This window comes from Bos javanicus, chromosome 2 (genome assembly GCF_032452875.1).
Source record: "Bos javanicus breed banteng chromosome 2, ARS-OSU_banteng_1.0, whole genome shotgun sequence".
Lineage (NCBI taxonomy): Eukaryota > Metazoa > Chordata > Mammalia > Artiodactyla > Bovidae > Bos > Bos javanicus.
In genome coordinates this window covers 134,295,245-134,313,837 of record NC_083869.1, presented here as the reverse complement: position 1 = coordinate 134,313,837, position 18,593 = coordinate 134,295,245, and the positions used below count along the sequence as shown (strand labels likewise).

The following is an 18,593-nucleotide window of genomic DNA, read 5'->3' as shown; positions in this document are numbered from 1 at the left end:
CTATGAGTCATAGGAGCGGGAAGTGTTTATCGAGCATTTACTGCACCCCAGTATTCTTCCCTGGGAGAGCCCACGAACAGCGGAGCCTGGCAGGCTACGGCCTCCGGGGCGCAAAAGAGTCAGACAAGCCCAAGTGACTAAACAGCGGCAGCGAGACACCAGGCGAGGCCCTGCTTTACACCTGCTCGCGCGCTTGTCAGGGCAGCCCTCTCGGGGAGGGTCTTCTGTTTTCTCCCCATTTAATACATGTGAAAACGGAGAAGCTAAAAATCGTCCAAGGGCACAGGTCCAGCCAGGCTACAACCTGGACTCAAGCCCAGGCAGGCTGGCTCCAGAAGCAGTGGGTTAGGGGACTAACCGCTATCTACGCTCACAGGCTATTTAATCTCCTTGAGCCTCAGTTTTCCTATCTGCTAAATGGGGATGGCAGTAGGGCCTTCCCTGCTGGGCTATGGTATGTAAAGGCTTGTGTCCCAAGCTCATAGTGGTGAGCATTCGTGGAAAGGGTAGTCATTCTTCTCACCCATTTTGCCTTAACCTTCACCCTGGAAATGTCAGTGGGGCCAGGGAACAGGATCAGAGACGTGGGAAGTGACACCAGCCCAGTGGGAGCTCTATAAGCCCGGCAGTGACGACTGTGGCCTGTCACCCTGGGCCCTGGTGAAGGAGATCCGGGAGGGACTGACCCAGCACCTTGAGTCCAGTCCCACCCATTATGCAATCTTGCCATGACTTTTCCTCTCCAAGCCTCAGTTTCCCCATCTGGGAACCGGGGGTAACGAAGATTCCCGTTGGGGAATAATGAAAGTTCCCCTTTCCTAGGGCTGTTGTGAGGCATAAGGACGATGACGCTTAGCCTGACCTGCTGGTAGGTTCTGGAGGTGGGGGGGGGCAGTTTGGAGGGGAGATTTGGCAAAAGCCAGCCCAGGGCTCAGGCAGAAGAGGCTGGACATGCCAGGCATCTTTAGACAGAAGCTGCAGGTCATGGAACTGATTGGAAAGCTGGGAGCAGATGCAGAGGACGTGACGAGACCTGGCCTGGGCTGGAGGTGCTCTCCGGAGAAGGTGCCAGTGAAACCGCGCGCCTGCCCTCAGCAGACAGCGGCTGTGGAAAATCGGCCACTGGAGTGGTGGGGACAGGGCTGCTGTCCTCAGGGCCTCTGCAGGCCTTCTCCCCACCAATCAGAGCTTCTGGACGGGCAGCAGGGAGGCTGAGGCAGCTGGCTGGGCTTGGCTGCCAGAGGGAGGGCGCAGCCCAGAGGACCGAGGCTGGAGCGGCCAGGATCTTCCAGAATGGACACGGAGGCTATTCAGAGACTGAGCACTGCCGTCTTGAGTGCCTGGACCTGGCCGGGGACTGGGAGAGAGGCTGCTCACTCTGCCCACCTGTCCACTCACGGGCCCCCAGCCAGCTGAGGTCACCGGCTGACAGCTCGTTCAGGTAGGGGCCGAACAGATGGGTCTGGGGCTCAGAGGAGCACTTTGGAGCTAACTGGTCTGGGTCATGCGTCAAGGACGGTCACTTCCCAGCCTCAGCCTCGAAGGCCAGAGCCTGCTGACTGATTCTGGGACGGGCTTCCAGAATCCTCTGTCCCTTCCTCTCTGACCACAGCCCTGCTGACCGCAGCCCACTGTGAACTCAGCAGCAGGCCCAGCACAGCCCGTTAGCTCCCCAGTTGTCCCCTAGTCTACCCATCCTCAGATGACCCTATGCTGTCTCAGTGAGGGGGGCAAACTACAGCTGGATCAGAGAGGGCAGGGCATTTGCCTGATGTCACACAACTGTGAGTGGGCTGGGATCTGAGCTCAGGTCTGCTGAAAGGCAGAACCCCCGATTTTTCCACGACACAGGGCTGCCGGGAAGATGGGGTGACATCGCTCCTCTCTGATGTGGGACAAGGTGGCAGCCATCCAGGCCTCAGCCAGGTTCCAGGGCTCCTCTCGATAAGACAGCATGCGATACTTGGGCTGCGCTCTCAGCCGCTCCTCCTAGGCATCTGGGAATTCAGCAAGATCAGCGTCTCCATTTTACAGCAGAGAAAACCGAGTCTGCGCATAAAGGGAAGCCTAGAAGCGGAACCTGAAGCTTCTCTGATTAGCACTGTCCCTCCGTGGGGACGGGAGGCCCTGAGCTGGGGAGGAGACAAGGCCCTTCGAGGCACGAAGGGACAGCTGCATAACCCCTCTGAGCACGATCACGGCTGGAAGGAGCAGACGGCGTAGTGAAGCAGAAGGAACTGTTTTGTGGGTCTTGTCCCTGGTACCACAGGGCTGACGTCACCAGCCCTTCTGTGAGGGAAACGCACAGGCCATTTGCTCATTCATTCTTCACACTTACAGGTCCTTGATTCAACCAATATTTATAAGCCCCTATTATGTGCCTGCTGTGGAGGAAGGACCACGAGCCATCTTAATACGGGATGGCCAGGACATACGCTGCTGCTAGTCACTCAGTCGTGTCCGACTCTTTGCGACCCCATGGTCGATAGCCCACTAGGCTCCTCTGTCCATGGAATTCTCCAGGCAAGAATACTGGAGTGGGTTACCTTGCCCTCCTCCAGAGGATCTTCCTGACCCAGGGATCAGGCAGATTCTTGACTGTCTGAGCCACCACGGGAGCCCTGGGACATACAATATTAGTGATGAATTTTGCAGTTTCAAGGAGGCAACTATAGCTTCAAGCACTTTATAAATTGATTTACTCTTCACAGCTCTAGGAGGTAGGTACTTCCAGCACTCTCATTTTAATAAACGAGGCAACTGCAGCCCAGAGAGGTTAAGTAACTCACCCAAGGTCACACAGCAAGTGAGCGGCAGTGCTGGGTTTCCAAACCCAGGCTGCCTGGCTAGGGAGCTTCTTTATAGCCTCACACAGAATAGCCTGTCATGCCCTCCTAAACTGAGCTAGAGGTTCATCTGCTCCCAGAAATTGTCAAGCAGGTAGCTGCAGTCCCCCAAGGCTCTCACCAGCTCCCCGGACCTTCTGCATCTCACAGATCTGGCCTCTCTCCACCTACTGTCCACCCAGTTCGACTCTAGCCTCGCGAGCCCACCAGAGCAGGCCTGCAGGTGTGCCATTAAACCTTGACAAGTGTGAGGCCCACGCGATGCTTTATCCTTTCCACCCCTGGGAGCTGGATTTAGTGTTTCTGGCAGAAGGTAGACCTCCCCTGCCTGGGACAGGCCCCTTAATTACAAGTGATATGTGGCCAGCGAAATGGTAGTGCCTCAGGCCCGGTGATTTAAGGAACAATCGCGAGGCTGAAGTTACAGGTGTTAACAGAGCTGTAGCAGGAGCCGGGGGAGCGGGCTGGGGTGGCCTGGGAAGCGGTGAGCCAGCCCTGGACGTGTCCGCTGCCTGTAGAGCTTCCTGGGACGAGGGAGGTGATCCCACCGCCTCACTTCCGGGCCCACGCTGCACATGCGCTTGGCCTGGGAGTCCGCGCTCCCGCAGTGAGCCCCTGGACTCAGTCTCCCCGTCTGTACACAAGGAGGCAGGGTTACCTCCCTCACTCTCTAGGAGTGAAAATCTTCACAGCAGATCATCGTAGTGGCAAAAGCTAACACGGACGAACAGCTCATTTTGCGCCAGGATTGTGCTAAGTTCCTTATGAGCGTTTTCTTGTTTAATCATCGGGGGTGAGGGAGTGGTTGTGGTTATTCCCATTGTACAGGAGAGGAAACTGAGGCTCAGGGAGATGAAGCAAGTGGCCCAAGACTGCACGACTAGCAAGTGACCACGGAAGAGATTCTCAGCCCTTCCCTCTGACTCCAGAGCCCGACCTCATCTCTAGGCTCTGGGGATAATGAGAAGACGTAAGGCCCAGTGTTTGCTCTGAAGGAGCCCCCGAATGATGGGGGAGACAGAGAAGGTCACAGGTTTCCAAGATTCCAGCAGATAGGGAATAAGAATGACGGGGGAGGGCTAGGTTGCGAGGTGAGGGGTGTGGGAGCCCCCAGGAAGGGGGCGTTCCTCCAGGGGGTGGCATCTGGAAGGCTTCATGGATGAGGAGGGGGTGGAGCTGGGCCTAGTAGCCTGGGGCAGACAGGCCAGGGGGCATCTCTGGCCGCAGGAGCCCTGGAAGCGATGGTGTGGGAGCAGGGACGCCTGGCAAGTATGGAGCACTCCTGTGTGGCTGGACCCCAAGGAAGGAGCCAGGAGTAAGATGTGGTAAAGATGGCCACAGTAACAGCACAGCTGGCATCTACTCAGCGCTCGCCGGCACCAGGCCAGGGTCTAAACTCTTCAAGGCAGCCCCTGTGGCCTGCTGGGTTTTGGGCTGCACGCAGGTCAGCAGCACCGAGCAGGCACAGCTCCATCCGTCTCTACAGCTGCTCCCCACCGCGAGCATGGCCTCCCAAGTCCCGCCCCGGCCAGACCAGTGGTGGCGGTGCCCTCTCACAGGAGCGTGAACCCTACTGTGAGTCGTGACTGTCAGGGACCTAGGGTGCGTGCTCCTTCTGAGAATCACCCTGAAACGATCCTCACCTCCCTGGTCCGTGGGAAAACCGGCCCCCGGTGCCGAAAAAGTTGGGGACCACCGCTTCACACACTGCTCACCAGGACTCTGCCAAAGAGACACGGAGAAAAGAGGCACAGAGAGGGTAAGGGACTTGCCAAGGCCACCCCGCTAAGAGGCAGCGGAGCCAGGAACGGAACGCGGGCAGGCTGACTCCCGAGCCCACACTCGGCCAGCTGCTGTGCCCGGTCCCTGCAGGAGCAGGGAGAGGAGACGTGAGGGCCTCCTGGGAAAGCCTTCTCGCTTGCCAAGCTGTCGTGGGCCCTGTCTGCCCTCTGTGCCTGGGCTGCGTCTGTGAGGCGAGGGCAGGGCCCTGACTCCAGAGACGTCTGTCCAGGGATGCCGGGGTCGCCGGCGCGGGCCTGGGATGCTCCCTGTGGCAGCCGTGGGATGTGGGAGCGGGGCTGAGAGTGGAGACAGTCTTCACCGAGGAGCTCCGGCCAGCCGTGCCTCTCAGCTGGGTCTCCCTGGATCCCAGGCCCACGAATGGAGACACCCCACCTCCTGAAGCTCGCCGTCAGGGAGAGCCTGGGCCCTGCCCAGCTGACCCTCCTGCCGTGTGATGGCTGGTCAGGACGGCCTTCCTCCTCTCCAGCTGTGAACCCTCCGGCTGCTCCCTTGGGGCTCCCCACATAGAGCCACAGGCTTTGTGAACTGAAGGAGGCTTTAGGACCCACCTAGGCCAGCCCCTTCACCTGACCACAGAGGAAACCGAGGCCCTGAGACAGACCCCACAGCACGGGAGAGGCAAGGCTGGGCTGGGGGCTCAAGCCAGACCTGGGTTCAAGCCGTAACCTTGGTCCTTACTGGCTGAGTAGCCATGAACTAGTGCCTCTGAAAATGGAGATCATAATTCCTACTTCTGGGTTCTGTGAGGCTCTGATGCGTTAAAGCATTCAGCATGGACCCTGCCTCAGATGAGCCATGATGATGGTCAGGGGCCTCCCACCTGCTGTAACTCAGGACCCCTTGGGCCTGGAATCAGGGCTCAGAAGAGGGTGCTCACTGGGCAAACCTGTGCCCCCCGTCACCCCGGCAAACATCAGCACAGCCCCTGCTCGCTGAGGTTTCCTCGGTGACGCGCACGGGGTCGGCAAAGCCCAGACGCTGGTCCGACCAGAGATGGAGGTCACTGCTCACAAGCCTGGTGGCCAACGGAGGCAGGGCCTTAGCAGATACCGGGCATCCTGCAGAGCCTGCCGCAAACGTAAGCCTTGTGAGACAGGTCCTGTGTGATGCCTGTCTCACAAGTGAGAGAACCGAGGCCAGAGCTGACCAGGCCGGAGCTGAGCACAGGGAGCTCGGAGGGGGGACAGTGGCCCAGGCCGCAAGGGCCGTGAAGGGCCAGGGGAGAGGCTGCGGGGGCTGGAACTCCGGGACGCCCCCACTCCCAGATCAGGCCACCCCGCCCTGGCCAGGAGTTGGAGCCCTGCTAGGAACGAGCTTGGCTGTGCCTCGCCCTGCTCTTGGAAAAGACGCAATCAGATAGATGTGTGATAGAGCCGGTAGAAATAAGTGTTCATTGACAAAGCTGGGTGATGGCCTCGTGAGTGTTCATTGTACAGTCATTTGCGCTTTTTGATAGGCTTGAATATTTTCGTAGTAAAATGTCAAGGAGGAAAAATAAAACACACAATCCTCTTTGCACAAAATGCCCCTTCTGCACAGCCCTTCCCCTCCCCTTCACCCTCGCCTCCCCTGGAAATCGCTTTATGAGACTCAAGCAGCAAGAACGATTTACTTGCCCTCTGACTCAGGAAATCAATCCTAAAATGCTGACGGGACTGGAAAGACTCTGTCTGCAGAGCCCTCTGGGAAATCTCCCGCTGGAAGGGAGGGCTTTGAGCTGGGGATTTGGGGGGCTGGGGGCTCTGCTGGGAGGCTGGTGGCCAAGTGCTTCAGCCCCAACAGGCGCCCGCAGGAAGGTGCTAACGTCACCCTCACCTTATGCGGGAGGCCCAGGAAACCAGCACCTGCCTAAGGGACCCACTGCCTGTAAGCAGAGGACCTGCGACCCGGGGCCAAGTGACCCCACTGCGGGGTGGGGAGGGCCAGGGACGAGCCCTGTTCCAAGTCTCCAAACACTGCGGCTGATGCTCACGGGGACACAGCTCTGTTGGAAGGGACAGAGGCCTTCCCAGGCTGGGGAAGAGGACTTGAGACCCACCCAGAATCTCCAGGCTCCAGCCCATTGTTCTCAGAGGCTTGAGGGGTGGTGGTTAATGGAATAGCCTGAACTTGAAGTTGAACTTGAACAGGAAGAACTTGCGCTGAGTGCCACTGCCACAGGCCAGATCTCAAATATGCCTGCCCGCTTGCCAAGGCCTCCCCAAGCTTCCGCAGGCTTCCAGAGTCTTCTTTAATAAAACTACAACGATGCAACCTGGTGAAATCGCCCACGTGTGTAATACATACCTCTGGGATACACTGGAAACATCCCCCACGTAGCCAGCCTTGCTGCTATTCAAAATGGGCTCCTGTCACACCCCATAGACTTCATCTCTGCCCAAATGGCACCTATCATGGGCCTGAACACATTCAGTCTATTGCCACATAAGCTGCAATGGCGTGGCGGGGCGGGGGCAGTTCTCAAAACACACTTCGAGAACGTCTGGGTTAAAGGCATCGGTACAAAGTAGCACAAGCGTGAAACGCAGATCCAATGGCAAGACCTGTGTCCTGGCCTCCCCGCTACCCTTTTGGGTGTGTGTGTGTGTGTGTGTGTGTGTGTGTGTGCGCGTGCATATATGTGTGTGTTGTCTCTGTGTTATGCATATGTGTGTATGTGTATATGGGGCTTCCCGGGTTGAGCTACTGGTAAAGAACCCGCCTGCAATGTAGGAGACATAAGAGACGCAGGCTTGACCCCTGGGGCAGGAAGATCCCCTGGAGGAGGCAATGGCAACCCGCTCCACTATTCTTGCCTGGAGAATCCCATGGACAGAGGAGCCTGGTGGGCTACAGTCCATGGGGTCGAAAAGAGTCGGACACAACTGAAGCGACTTAGCACACAGCACATGTGTGCAGATATGTGTGTGTGTGTATGTGTTTGTGTGTGTATCTGTGTATATGCACATGTGTGTGTGTCTGTTTATCTGCGTGTTTTGTGTGTGTTTATGTGCATATATCTGTGTCCGTGTGTGTGCACAGGCATACGTGGGATTTTATTTCTCCATCAGCAGTAGCCCGAGTTGGGCCCCTCTCTGCCCAGCCTCACCGATTCACCGCCTCCCAGGCCGTTCCACCCCCTCCCCCAGAGCAGCCAGCCAGAGCCTCCAGTCGGGGTTGTTAATTTCACCTCCCACCACTTGGAAAGCACAACAGCTGGCAGGGGAGGGGCGAGGCAGGTGAGCGGTGCTGGCAGCCGGCTCTCTGCAGAGAGGAAGGCGGGTGGATGGGTTGTGCCCGCGGCCAATGGGGACCCTTATGGCCCTGCTCCACTCAGAAAGACCCCCATCTCCAGGCAGGGAGGCTCTGGGCAGTGGCCGCCGACCCCGCCAGCAACCCGGGCCCCGGATTCCCAGCGCATCCGCACGCAGGCTCCCGCCCGCTCCCAGGGTTGGGGGCTGCGACTCGGCTCAGCAGCTGCCACATAAACGGCCCCATTGCAGCTCGAATGAGTACAGACGCTGCGCTCCTCTCTCCTGTCACTGACGGCGGCTCCATTTGGGGGCTTTTTGTCAGTATTTTTTCCCCTTGGCTGCCATTACTACTCAGTTCAATATTTAATTTTCCCATAAACCGAAGAGTTGTGCTGCTTCTCTCTTCTTCTTGCTGGAGTCCCCCTCCTGCTGGTGGCTTCTTGCTTCGTCAGGCTTCTGCTGGGAAAGAGGGGCGCGGACGTGGCTGGGATTTCAGTCCTTCTGAATCGGGCGTGGAGGGCGGGACACCTACGTCCCTCCTCCCCGCTCACTAATCTGACAGATGTGTGCCGAGTAAACCCCTGCGTCAGGCCCTGGGGTTGCGGCGCTAGACAATTTCTGTCCTCATGGTGCTTACGTTCTAGTGGGGCGTGTTGGGAAGAGACAAGTGTGTGAACTAATATATGAAATAACTGCGCCTCACGATGCGCTCCATGAAGAAATGACAAGTGCTGTGACAGGTAACAGAAGCAGCACCTCACTCGGGCTGGGAGGTGGCATTCGAGCTGAGACTTGAAAGATAAGCAGGACCCAACCTTGCACAAAGCTGAGAGCAAGACTTCAGGCCAAGGCAGCAGCAGAGGCAAAGGCCCTGGGGTTGAAATGTGCTTAGGGTGTTTCTGGACCAAAAAGTCTCAGATGTTTGGAGCATGGTGTTGGGGGTGGGGCAAGACAAAGCTGGGGGTGGGGGCAGGGCCCACGGCATCGCGAGGTCTTGTGGGATTCCTTCCAGGGGCCAAGTGCTTGTTTGTATGGAGAAGCAGATGAAGGAAGAAAGCAAACAGGAGTTGAAACTGAATCCCTGTGTGGCAGGCTTGTATTAGCTCTGAGGTTAAAGCAAAGTTCTAGGCTTCAGAAAGTACACAGTCTAGTGGAGAAACAGACATGGGCCTGGAACAGAATGATAAGCACCCAGGCAGATGTCAAGAACAGGATGCTCCAGGAATTCAGTCTGGCAAAGTCCTGGAAGGCTGCCTGGAGGAGGCAACCTAAGCCCAGACCTGAAGGATGGAGCAAAGTTAACCAGCAGAAGGGCCAGTATGTGCAGGGCACAGGGTAGGTGAGCAGGGCAAGGAACCCTGGGCAGTTCAGTGTGGCCAGAACACAGAAGGCTTCCTGGAGGAGACGCTCTTTGGAGCACCATCATGAAGAAGCAGAGAGAGACTGCAGAGAGGATGGGAAAGGCAGAGAGAGGTGGGACTAAAAAAAGAAAAGAAAAGCGAAAGAAAGAAAGAAAATAGAAACGAGGAATATTTATATTCATTAGCACTTTTATATTGAGAGAGTGGTTTTCTTTCTTTTTTAAAAAAATATGGTATAAAGACTAGGAACTGATTGAAAAAGAGGGCAGTCAATAGAGCAGGCATGCTGAGAGAAAAAGAATGGATTTTTGCAAATAATATAATTTTGAACTTGTCTTTTCCTCCTCCCACTCCTCCCCAAAATCTAATTGATTACCGCCCCTTGATAAATGACACCCAGAGCAGGAGTGTGTTCAGACCAATTTAGAGTGATACCCAAGGAACAGCAGAGACTCTCCCTTCCTCCAGACCATAGCCAGTCTTGGGAGGGAGAAGAAACTCCCCTACACGTCCCTCCCAGCCCAGGGAGAAGTGAGGGCAATTGAACAGGTGATACAAATGACCCCTTCTGTCGGTGTAGCACTTCACCATTCTTGTAGAAGGTTCCTCTCTGTATTCTCATTTGCTGCTTCTCTCAAAATCTTCGAAGCTGAACGTTTGGCAGGATGTGTTTTATTGAACCCATTTTATAGATGGGAAGACTGATGCCCACGTGGGTCAATTGATTTGCCCAAAGTCCCATGGGATATTGATAACAGAACATGGGCTGAAACCTTGGCCTGACTCTGTCTGAGCTGGTTCCCTAGGGGGAGTTTAGGGGGAGCTTCATGGTACAGAGAGAATTTAACTTCCCTAGATACAGTTGAAGACTCAGGCCTGCTGGGGTTTATATCAGAACAGGTTTGTGTTCCCGAATTGCAAAAGCCACACATGATTTACAGAGCTAAGAGCCATCACATTATCTGCAAAGTGAGTTACGATGACCGAAACAAAGTTCTGCTTTCAAAAGAAAGACAGGCAATATTTCAGAGTTAATTTCATAAAACTGATCACCGACCACTGCCTCACTGTATTGATGTTAACGGTCGAGTCTAAAATGATTTCCACTTCTGCCCCCACTGACGGACTTGAACAGGGCCTACCATGCTGTGTGGCCACTGCATCCAGAGCTGCTTTACCTTCCCTGGTGCTGGACAAAATCAGTGGAAGAAACTTCCAGCAGGAACTCTCTCTTCTTAAGGCAAAGTCAAAAATTAACTGGGAAGTCTGGCTTGACTCGGGGGTGGTGGAGTCAGGGGAGCTCTATGGTGGTGTTTGACCATGATGGTGAACTTGTAGAACTGGGGGCCTCTTTCTCACGCACAGGGCCGGGATGACCCAGGTGTCATGGTCTGTCCATGTGGCTTATAAATTCAGACATAAGCTCTGCCTACATCCAGCCTCTTACTGCTACAACCACTGCTGACTACGATTTCTCCCTTGTGTGTGCTTAGTCGTTCAGTCATGTCCAGCTCTTTCTGACCCCATAGACTGTAGCCCCCTCCCCACCAGACTCCTCTGTCCATAGAATTCTCCAGGCAAGAATACTGGGGTGGGTTGCCATTTCCTTCTCCAGGGGATCTTCATGACCCAGGGATGGAACCCACGTCTCCTGCATTGGCAGGCGGGTTCTTTACCATGGAAGCCACCTGGGAAGCCCGTATTTCTCCCTTGCTCAGGCCACATAGACCTACCTGCTCAGTATCTCTGAGGAGGGCCATTTCAGGTGCATGGTGTCCGCCTTCCCCGACCCAGGAGAGCTTTGCACTAGCACGGACATCCTTGAGGACCCCCTCTCAGAGTCCACAGGAACGAGGCACTTAGAGTGAGCACACAGTCTACTGTTGCAGAGGAGTGCGGAGCCACTGGAGATCAGGGGTCTTTGCGGAGGACTCTTCGCCGTTATATGCATCCGCATCATAGCCAGGCGGTCTTGCTCTGTCCTGCTCACTCTGCAGCTCAGCTTTGAATTTGGGATCATTGTTGTCAGGGATACTTATGCCTGGGACTGCCTCTGTTCCTGGGTCCACGGGATCTATTCCAGGCACAGAGCCAGAAGAGGACCACTCACCTTGACCTTGGTCAGAGACTGTAGCAGGGCTGGGGATCATGAGCAGGGAGAGGAGGCTGGAATTGGAGGAGGGGAGTGATGGAGACAGATATGAGGGAGCGCACAGAGACGGACTGGAGATGGGGGTAGGGGAGAGAAATGGAGCTCGGATGGAAAAGGGAATGGGAGGGGGGGGAGAAGGAAGAGAGACGGAGCTGGGCTGGGGGTGAGAGTGGGGTTGGAGGAGGAGGTGAAGACAGACACAGAGACGGAGATGGGGGCGTGGAAGTGGTCGGGGAAGAGTAAGCGGGAAGGGAGGCTCCAGACTGAGAGCCCAGGGAGCAGCCGTTCCTGGAGGTGAGAGCGCTGAGCACAGTCAAGGGAAGGGAAGAGAAGATGCAGGGAAGAGGGCAACGGCGACACGCGGAGCGAAGCGCCCCAAGGCCGCCAAGGACTCCCAGCAGAGGCTGCCTGCCGACCGCCTGCACTCAGGGCCCGCCAGTGGGCAGCAGCGGGCAAGAGGCAGCGTGATACTCTCCCAGAACACGGCAACAGAGGGACGCTTCGACGGAGACGGTGGGAAGCCTGGGCCTCCACGCTGACGTGAGCAGCTCTGCTGTGCCATCGTCCACACCACGGAAATCCATTGTCTCAAGAGCTTGATTAACTGTACATGTGGCTAACACCTGCTCAGAAGCATAACAAGACACAGGAACACGGCTCCCAATCAGGGTGTGTGGGGGTGGTGTGCGTGACTTGGGTGCAGATCTGCAGAATGTGTGTGTGTGTGTGTGTGTCTGTCTGTCTGTCTGTGTGTTGGGGGAGGGGGCGTTCATGCTGTGCAGAGAATCCTGGACAGGATCTGGAGGGCCTAGCTGCCAGTCCAGGCAGTGCCACCGACTGACGGTGTGCCTACAGGCAAATCTCTCCTGCTGTCTGACCTCAGTTGTGCTCATCTGTAAAATGGAAGGCCAGCGCTCCCCAATATAAATCTGCCTGTAATTGCAAGTTTTCTCAGGACCACATTAAGAAAAGCCTTGAAAAGTGAAAATGAATTGGCATAGCATATTTATTAAATCCAATATCCCTTGTATTATTTCAGGAAGTAACCAACATAAAAATATTCATGATATACTTAAGGTGCTTTTTAAAAAAAAAATTGTCTTCCAGATTCAGTGTGTATGTTACGCTTACAGCACATAGGATCATGGGAAAGCCACATCCCAAGTGCTTAGTAGCCGCAGAGGCTGGGCGGCCACTGTACCGGGCAGCACAGGTCCAGGGCACTGTCTGGCCGCCTCACTAAACTGTGAACGCCCCCAAAGGCAGAAATTTTATTCTCCCAGACAGTAGCAACGGGCCTCAAAGACAGAACATTAATACATCCTTCTGATAAATGCATCTGACATGCACTTTCAATATGCTTTCAGGCACCACTTTCTTATTTATTTATTTGGCTGTGTTGGGTCTCAGTTGGAATTTTCATTGCTTCACGCAGGATCTTGGTTGCGCACAGACCCTCTAGTTGTGGCCACCAGAGTTGGTTGCTCCACGGCAGGTGGGATCTTAGTTCCCTGACCAGGGATGGGACCCACATTCCCTACACTGCAAGGTGGATTCTTAACCACCCACCAGGAAAGTCCGAAGGTACTAACTTTACTGAATTATCAGCACTCGATAATTCCATTTTGCAGGTAAGGAAACAAGTTCAGAGAAGCTGAATATCTTGCCCAAGGTCACATAGCTGGAAGTGGTACAGCTGGTCTTTGAACCCTGGGTAGTGTGATCTACGGGCTTCCCAGGTGGCGCTAGTGGTAAAGACCCACCTGCCAATGCAGGAGACACAAGAGACGTGGGTTTGATCCTTGAGTCAGGAAGATCCCCTGGAGGAGGGCATGGCAACCCACTCCAGTATTCTCGCCTGGAGAACCCCATGGACAGAGGAGCCTGGCGGGCTACGGTCCATAGGGTTGCCCAGAGTCAGACACAACTGAAGCGACTTCGCACACAGTGAGATTCAGGGTCCATACTCTTCACCATCGTCCCATACTCTCTCTTTCATAATCGTGATACAGATGATACCAGTTAAAATTGTTCAAGCGAGCTTACTATGTGCTGGGCACCTGATAAGCATCATCCCGTTTACTCCCCAAAGCCTCCTATACGGAAGCTTCTAGGTATCTGATTACTGCTTGCTCAGTGAAAAAGAAAGAAGGAATGAGTGACTTTTAAAGGTGCCCCCTGCCTAGCTCTGAGCCTCTAGAATTCTTGGAGGGGATACTTATCCTTACATATCGACCACCATAAGCAGGGCCAGAGACAATCACGCTGGTTGGTTGCTGGTTGGTTAGTCATTCAGTTTTGTCCGACTCTTTCACGGCCCCATGGACTGTAGCCCACCAGCCCGCTCTGTTCACGGGATTTCCAGGACAAGAACACGAGCGGTATTTCCTTCTCCGGGGGCTCTTCCTGACCCAGGGATCAAATGCGTGACTCCTGCCTTGCAGGTGGACTCTTTATCATCTGAGCTATCGGAGAAGCCCCACCAGAGACTTTTGCTAAGCTCTAATTGACATGGTCCCTTGATCTTTGGGGCACCTGAGTTAAACAGAGCCACCCACAGGAGCAGTTCCCCCGGGATCTTGATTAGAGGTCTGCTTGAGAACTGAGCGTGTCAGGTAAACGAGCGTCTGCAACGGCTGAAGTGTGCACTCAGGGCTAAAGGCACCAACAGGCACAAGCTCTTTCCTTCTTTCCAAAGACGTAGGGGGTGCGGTTTCACACGGCGTTGGAGCCCTGGGGTCCGGGAGTTCCGGTTTCAAATCTAAACTCTGTGAGCCCCAGAAGGTCACTTCACCCCTTAAGTTTCCCCATCGGTAAGACAGGAATAAATAAACCCTTTCTGTAGACTCATGGTGAGGCCTAAATGAGTTAACACACGTTAAGGGCTTAGAACAGCTCCTGGCTCCTAACCTTTGGCCACGGTTGGTTCTTGCCGTGGAATCCAGGCTTGCAGTGAGTTCTAGAAAAGTTAGATTGCAGGCTCTGTGACGTGTGGATAATTGAAACATTCTGGTGTATCTCTCCCCGCTCGGAGTCCCTACCCCACTTCCCATCTGCTTCCTCCCGTCTCACACTTAATTACAGTTCTCCATCTATTGTTCTCCCCGTGTTTCCTGTTTCTTCTGCTTCCCTTGCGACGGCTCGTGGTGGCTGTCTGAGTGAATGAACGGTTCATACCTGGCTTCGTCTCACTAGACCTTAAAATAGAGTTGCCAGGCGCCTGTCGCCCCCGCCAGACTGTGAGCCTCTCGAAGTGCCGTATCCATTTCATCACCAAGCGCCTACGGCAAGCACCTGGCACCGTGCCCAGCACCTAGTAGGTGTCAGGAAACGTTCGTCAGATTTAATTAAACTTAACTGGAGTGAAAACCCCTTGCAGAAAGGAAACACTCACCCCTCTGCATTTTCTCTGCACCCCCCACTGCACCTGACCCAAGGCTACAAGAAGCCAGAACTGACAGCCTTTCCTAAGCAAAGGCCTAAGATTCCGGCTCCTGTCCTGCGGATGACAAGGCGGCTGGAGAAATGAACTGCAGGAATCCTATAACCAGTGAATTCCTAGCATGCACTGAGCCCTTTCATAGCGACTTACTGGTTCATCCTTCGAATATGTCTGCCAAGGATTAGTCCCATTTAGCAAATCGGGAAGCTGAGGTTCACGGTTTTGGTAATTTGCCCAAGGATGAAATGGAGGTGGTGGTGACCTCGCTGAAACGCTGGCTCCACATTTGAACTCTCAATGTCGCGTGGTGCCTGGGGGCACCGGCTTTGGCAAACCAGCCCGTGGTGGGCAGTGGGGACAGGGCAGAGAGCTGGCAGGAGGCGGGGCCAGCAAAACAAGCCAACTTTAGGGGGAAAAGAAGGAAGAGGGCAGGCCCCTGGCTTTAAATACCTCAGAGTCACCTGCTCGCGCTCCGCGGTCGCCCTCTCGCTCTGCGGTCGCCATGGTCTAAGCTACCCATCTCTCTGGCTTAAATAGCACTCTGTGTTTCCAGGCTCAGATCATGTTCTGCTCTTGTCTGAAGCTTTCAATGGCTCCCTACTGCTCTCAGGACAAAGAAAAACTCACAACCAGCGCTGGGCTGGTAAACCTGCTCTGTGGGGGCCCGGGAGGGGGGCAGGGGAAGGAGAGAAACAAGGAAGTCCTGGTTTGCAGTGGCGGCTGATTTCCATGGTGTAAGGACGCCCACTGGGCCATCTGTTTCAATCTAGCAGCGGTTTAAGAACTGGTTCACAATTCCCAGGAATGTCACAGTCAGCTCTCAGGAGCTGGCGGGAACTGGGCCCCGCACACCGCTGTGAGCGGTGACCCACTATGGTGCCCTGCAAGTCTCCCGAGCCCCACTAGGTACCTCATCCCCCACCTTGCCCTCCCACCACAGCGTCCTGCCTCTCACTCCCCTCCCCCCGCCCCCCGAGCCAGCTGCCATGAGGCTTTTGCACATGCTGTTCCTTCCACCTGCCACACTTGTCCTCTGCCTGCTGCTGCTTCCTCAGATCACAGCACAGGGTCACTTCCTCAGGCCTGGGTGGGGCCCTGCACACTTGGCTACACCAGGTATCTGATGCCCTGAGCACAGTGGACCATGGTGGTCTCTCCATTCCCAGTTATCTTCCCCACCAGGCTATAAGCCCCAGGTGGCAGGGCCCTCATTTGTATGCCCAGCAGGGACGTCATTCTCATGGCAGTTGATGGCGGGGGCACCCCCTGGAATTGTGCAACATTTGTCCTCTGCCAAAGCACCTATTGGGTTTCCCTGGGGGCTCAGCTGGTAAAGAATCTGCCTGCAATGCGGGAGACCTGGGTTCGATCCCTGAGTTGGGACGATCCCCTGGAGAAGGGAAGGGCTACGCACTCTAGTATTCCTGTCTAGTGAATCGCATGGGCAGAGGAGCCTGGCGGGCTACAGTCCAGGGGGTCACAAAGAGTCGGACGCGACTGAGCGACCTTCCCTTTCACACTTTTCACCACACCTAGCAGAGGACCTGGCCTGGCCTAGGTCATCCCTGAATTCTTTCTGAACCTTCCAGTGAAGCCTCGCTCTCCCTGTGCTTCTCTTTGGGTAGCTCCGCCCACCTCCATCGAGGTGGTGGCCGCTGACACCCCGGCCCCCTTCAGCCGCTACCAAGCCCAGAACTTCACGCTGGTCTGCATTGTGTCAGGAGGGAAACCGGCGCCCACGGTGAGTACCGCTGCAGCTGCCCCTGCTGTGTCCCCTCCTGCGTGGCTCGTCCAGCGGCCGTGTCAGCACGGAGCTCACCGGCAGAGCGAGGGGCAGAAGCCGCTGTCCGCGAAGGGGCGCTCTGCTCTGTCTGCCTGGTCTGACCCTGCCCACTCATCTGACCCACCCGGATGTCCGTGAGTCTCTCTTGCCTCCTGGTGAGGTGAGGAGGACCCCCACGTCTCCTGGACCCTGAAGTCCCTGAGCTGCAGTGAGGGTGATCTTCAGGAGATCCCAGCTTCAAGCACACCCCTACCCCAGTAACTGAACGGGTGGAGACTGATGAGGCCCTGGGAAGGGAAGCAAAGTGGAGAGAGGCCCCCACTGTGTCCGTGACAGCGCTGGGGCTCAAGGTCGTGCCCTCCAGCCCCAAGTCCAATGAGGAGGGCGGGAAGGAAGGAGTGAGGGAGGGAAGGGAGAGGAAAGGGGGAGAAAGGAAATAGGGACTCTCTGTTTTGGCCAACTCCTTACTAGACCCACCCCACCCACTTAGGCGGGGGGCTTCCCTCCTGGCTCAGCAGTAAAAAGTCCACCTGCAATGCAGGAGATGGAGCTTCCATCCCTGCATCAGGAATCTGGAGGAGGGCATGGCAACCCACTCCAGTATTCTCGCCTGGAGAATCCCTTGGACAGAGGAGACTGGCGACCCCCGTCCATGGGGTCGCAAGAGTCGGGTAAGACTGAGCGAGTAAACGTCACCGCCAACCACTCTGCGGTCTGCTGGTGCAGCTCCTGAGTTATTGTCACAGCAGCTTGAAGTGGGTGGGGGAGGATAGGACCTGAGGGCATCCGGGGAGCTGGCTTCCAGCCCTGACGTCACTTGTACCAAGTGACCCTGAGCAGGAAAGCCCCCCTCTGCTTCTCAGGCTTTTTGAGGAGGTTTAGAGTGTGGACAGTATTACAGCTTTTCAGCTTTTTTAGAAGCAGCAGGACCTGTTTGATCTAAATGAAATATACATGGAAGCCCCGTGTAGAAGATCTTTAAAAGTGAAGGAAGGGCAAGTTGCCCTAATGGGTCCTGAGGCTCGTCTGTGGAACCCTTAGGGCTCCCTGAAAACTCCCCTGGTGGCTCAGCTGCTAAAGAATCCCCTGCAATGCAGGAGTCACAGGGGATGTGGGTTTGATCTGGGTTGGGAAGTTCCCCTGGAGGAGGAGGGCACAGCTACCCACTCCAGTATCCTTGCCTGGAGAATCCCCACGGACAGAAGTGCGGCGGGCTGCAGTCCATAGGGTCACAAAGAGTGGGACACAATTGAGCGACTAAGCACAGCTCACGGGGCTCCCTGAACCATATCGAGAGCACATGGGGTGCATGCCCCCAAGGCCCCTTCCAGTTTGACCTTGTGAGTTTCACACATCACAGGGATTAGGAGGCATAGAGTGGAGTCAGCAGCTTCCCTGGTAGCTCACGTGGTAAAGAATCCGCCTACAATGCCGAAGACCTGGGTTCAATCCCTGGGTCGGGAAGATCCCCTGGAGGAGGGCACGGCAACCCACTCCAGTATTCTTGCCTGGGAAATCCCATGGACAGAGGAGCCTGGCGGGCTGCAGTCCATGGGGTCACAAAGTGTTGGACATGACTGAGCAGAGTGGAGCCATGGGCAGGGGGAGTTGAGTCCCAGGTGGGGAAGTGGTTCTCCTTCCAGACCCTCGACTGTCTCACAGGTGGGATCCATGGAGGGTGATCCTGGGACCTGGGCCAGTTCACCCCAGGCTGTGGCCCAGGGAGACCCAGCTGCCCAGGACGGGACAGGAGTAAACAGGTGTGAAGCGAACTGATACAGGGCAATAAGCAGGTGCCCAGAGGCATAGCGGGCCATGGCGGGGAGCAGAGTGCGCCTGTGATAAGGTCCTGCCCCTGACCTTACAGCCCCAAGGACACAGACCAAAAGCAGCCTCAAAGCCAGCAACCAGTGAGGGCAGGACATGGTCCCAAGATTTCCCCCTCGGAACCCATAAGGAGGTCTGGCCTCCCG

General features: G+C 55.7%; 1 protein-coding gene across 1 annotated transcript in view; it reads left to right on the top strand.

The window, feature by feature from the left end:
* IGSF21 (immunoglobin superfamily member 21) overlaps nt 1–18,593 on the top strand; it is a 279,347-nt gene that overhangs the window by 246,937 nt on the left and 13,817 nt on the right. Inside the window, exon 5 of the mRNA XM_061395245.1 lies at nt 16,463–16,578. Within this exon, the coding sequence (XP_061251229.1) occupies nt 16,463–16,578 (116 nt within the window). The remainder of the gene's footprint in view (nt 1–16,462; nt 16,579–18,593) is intronic.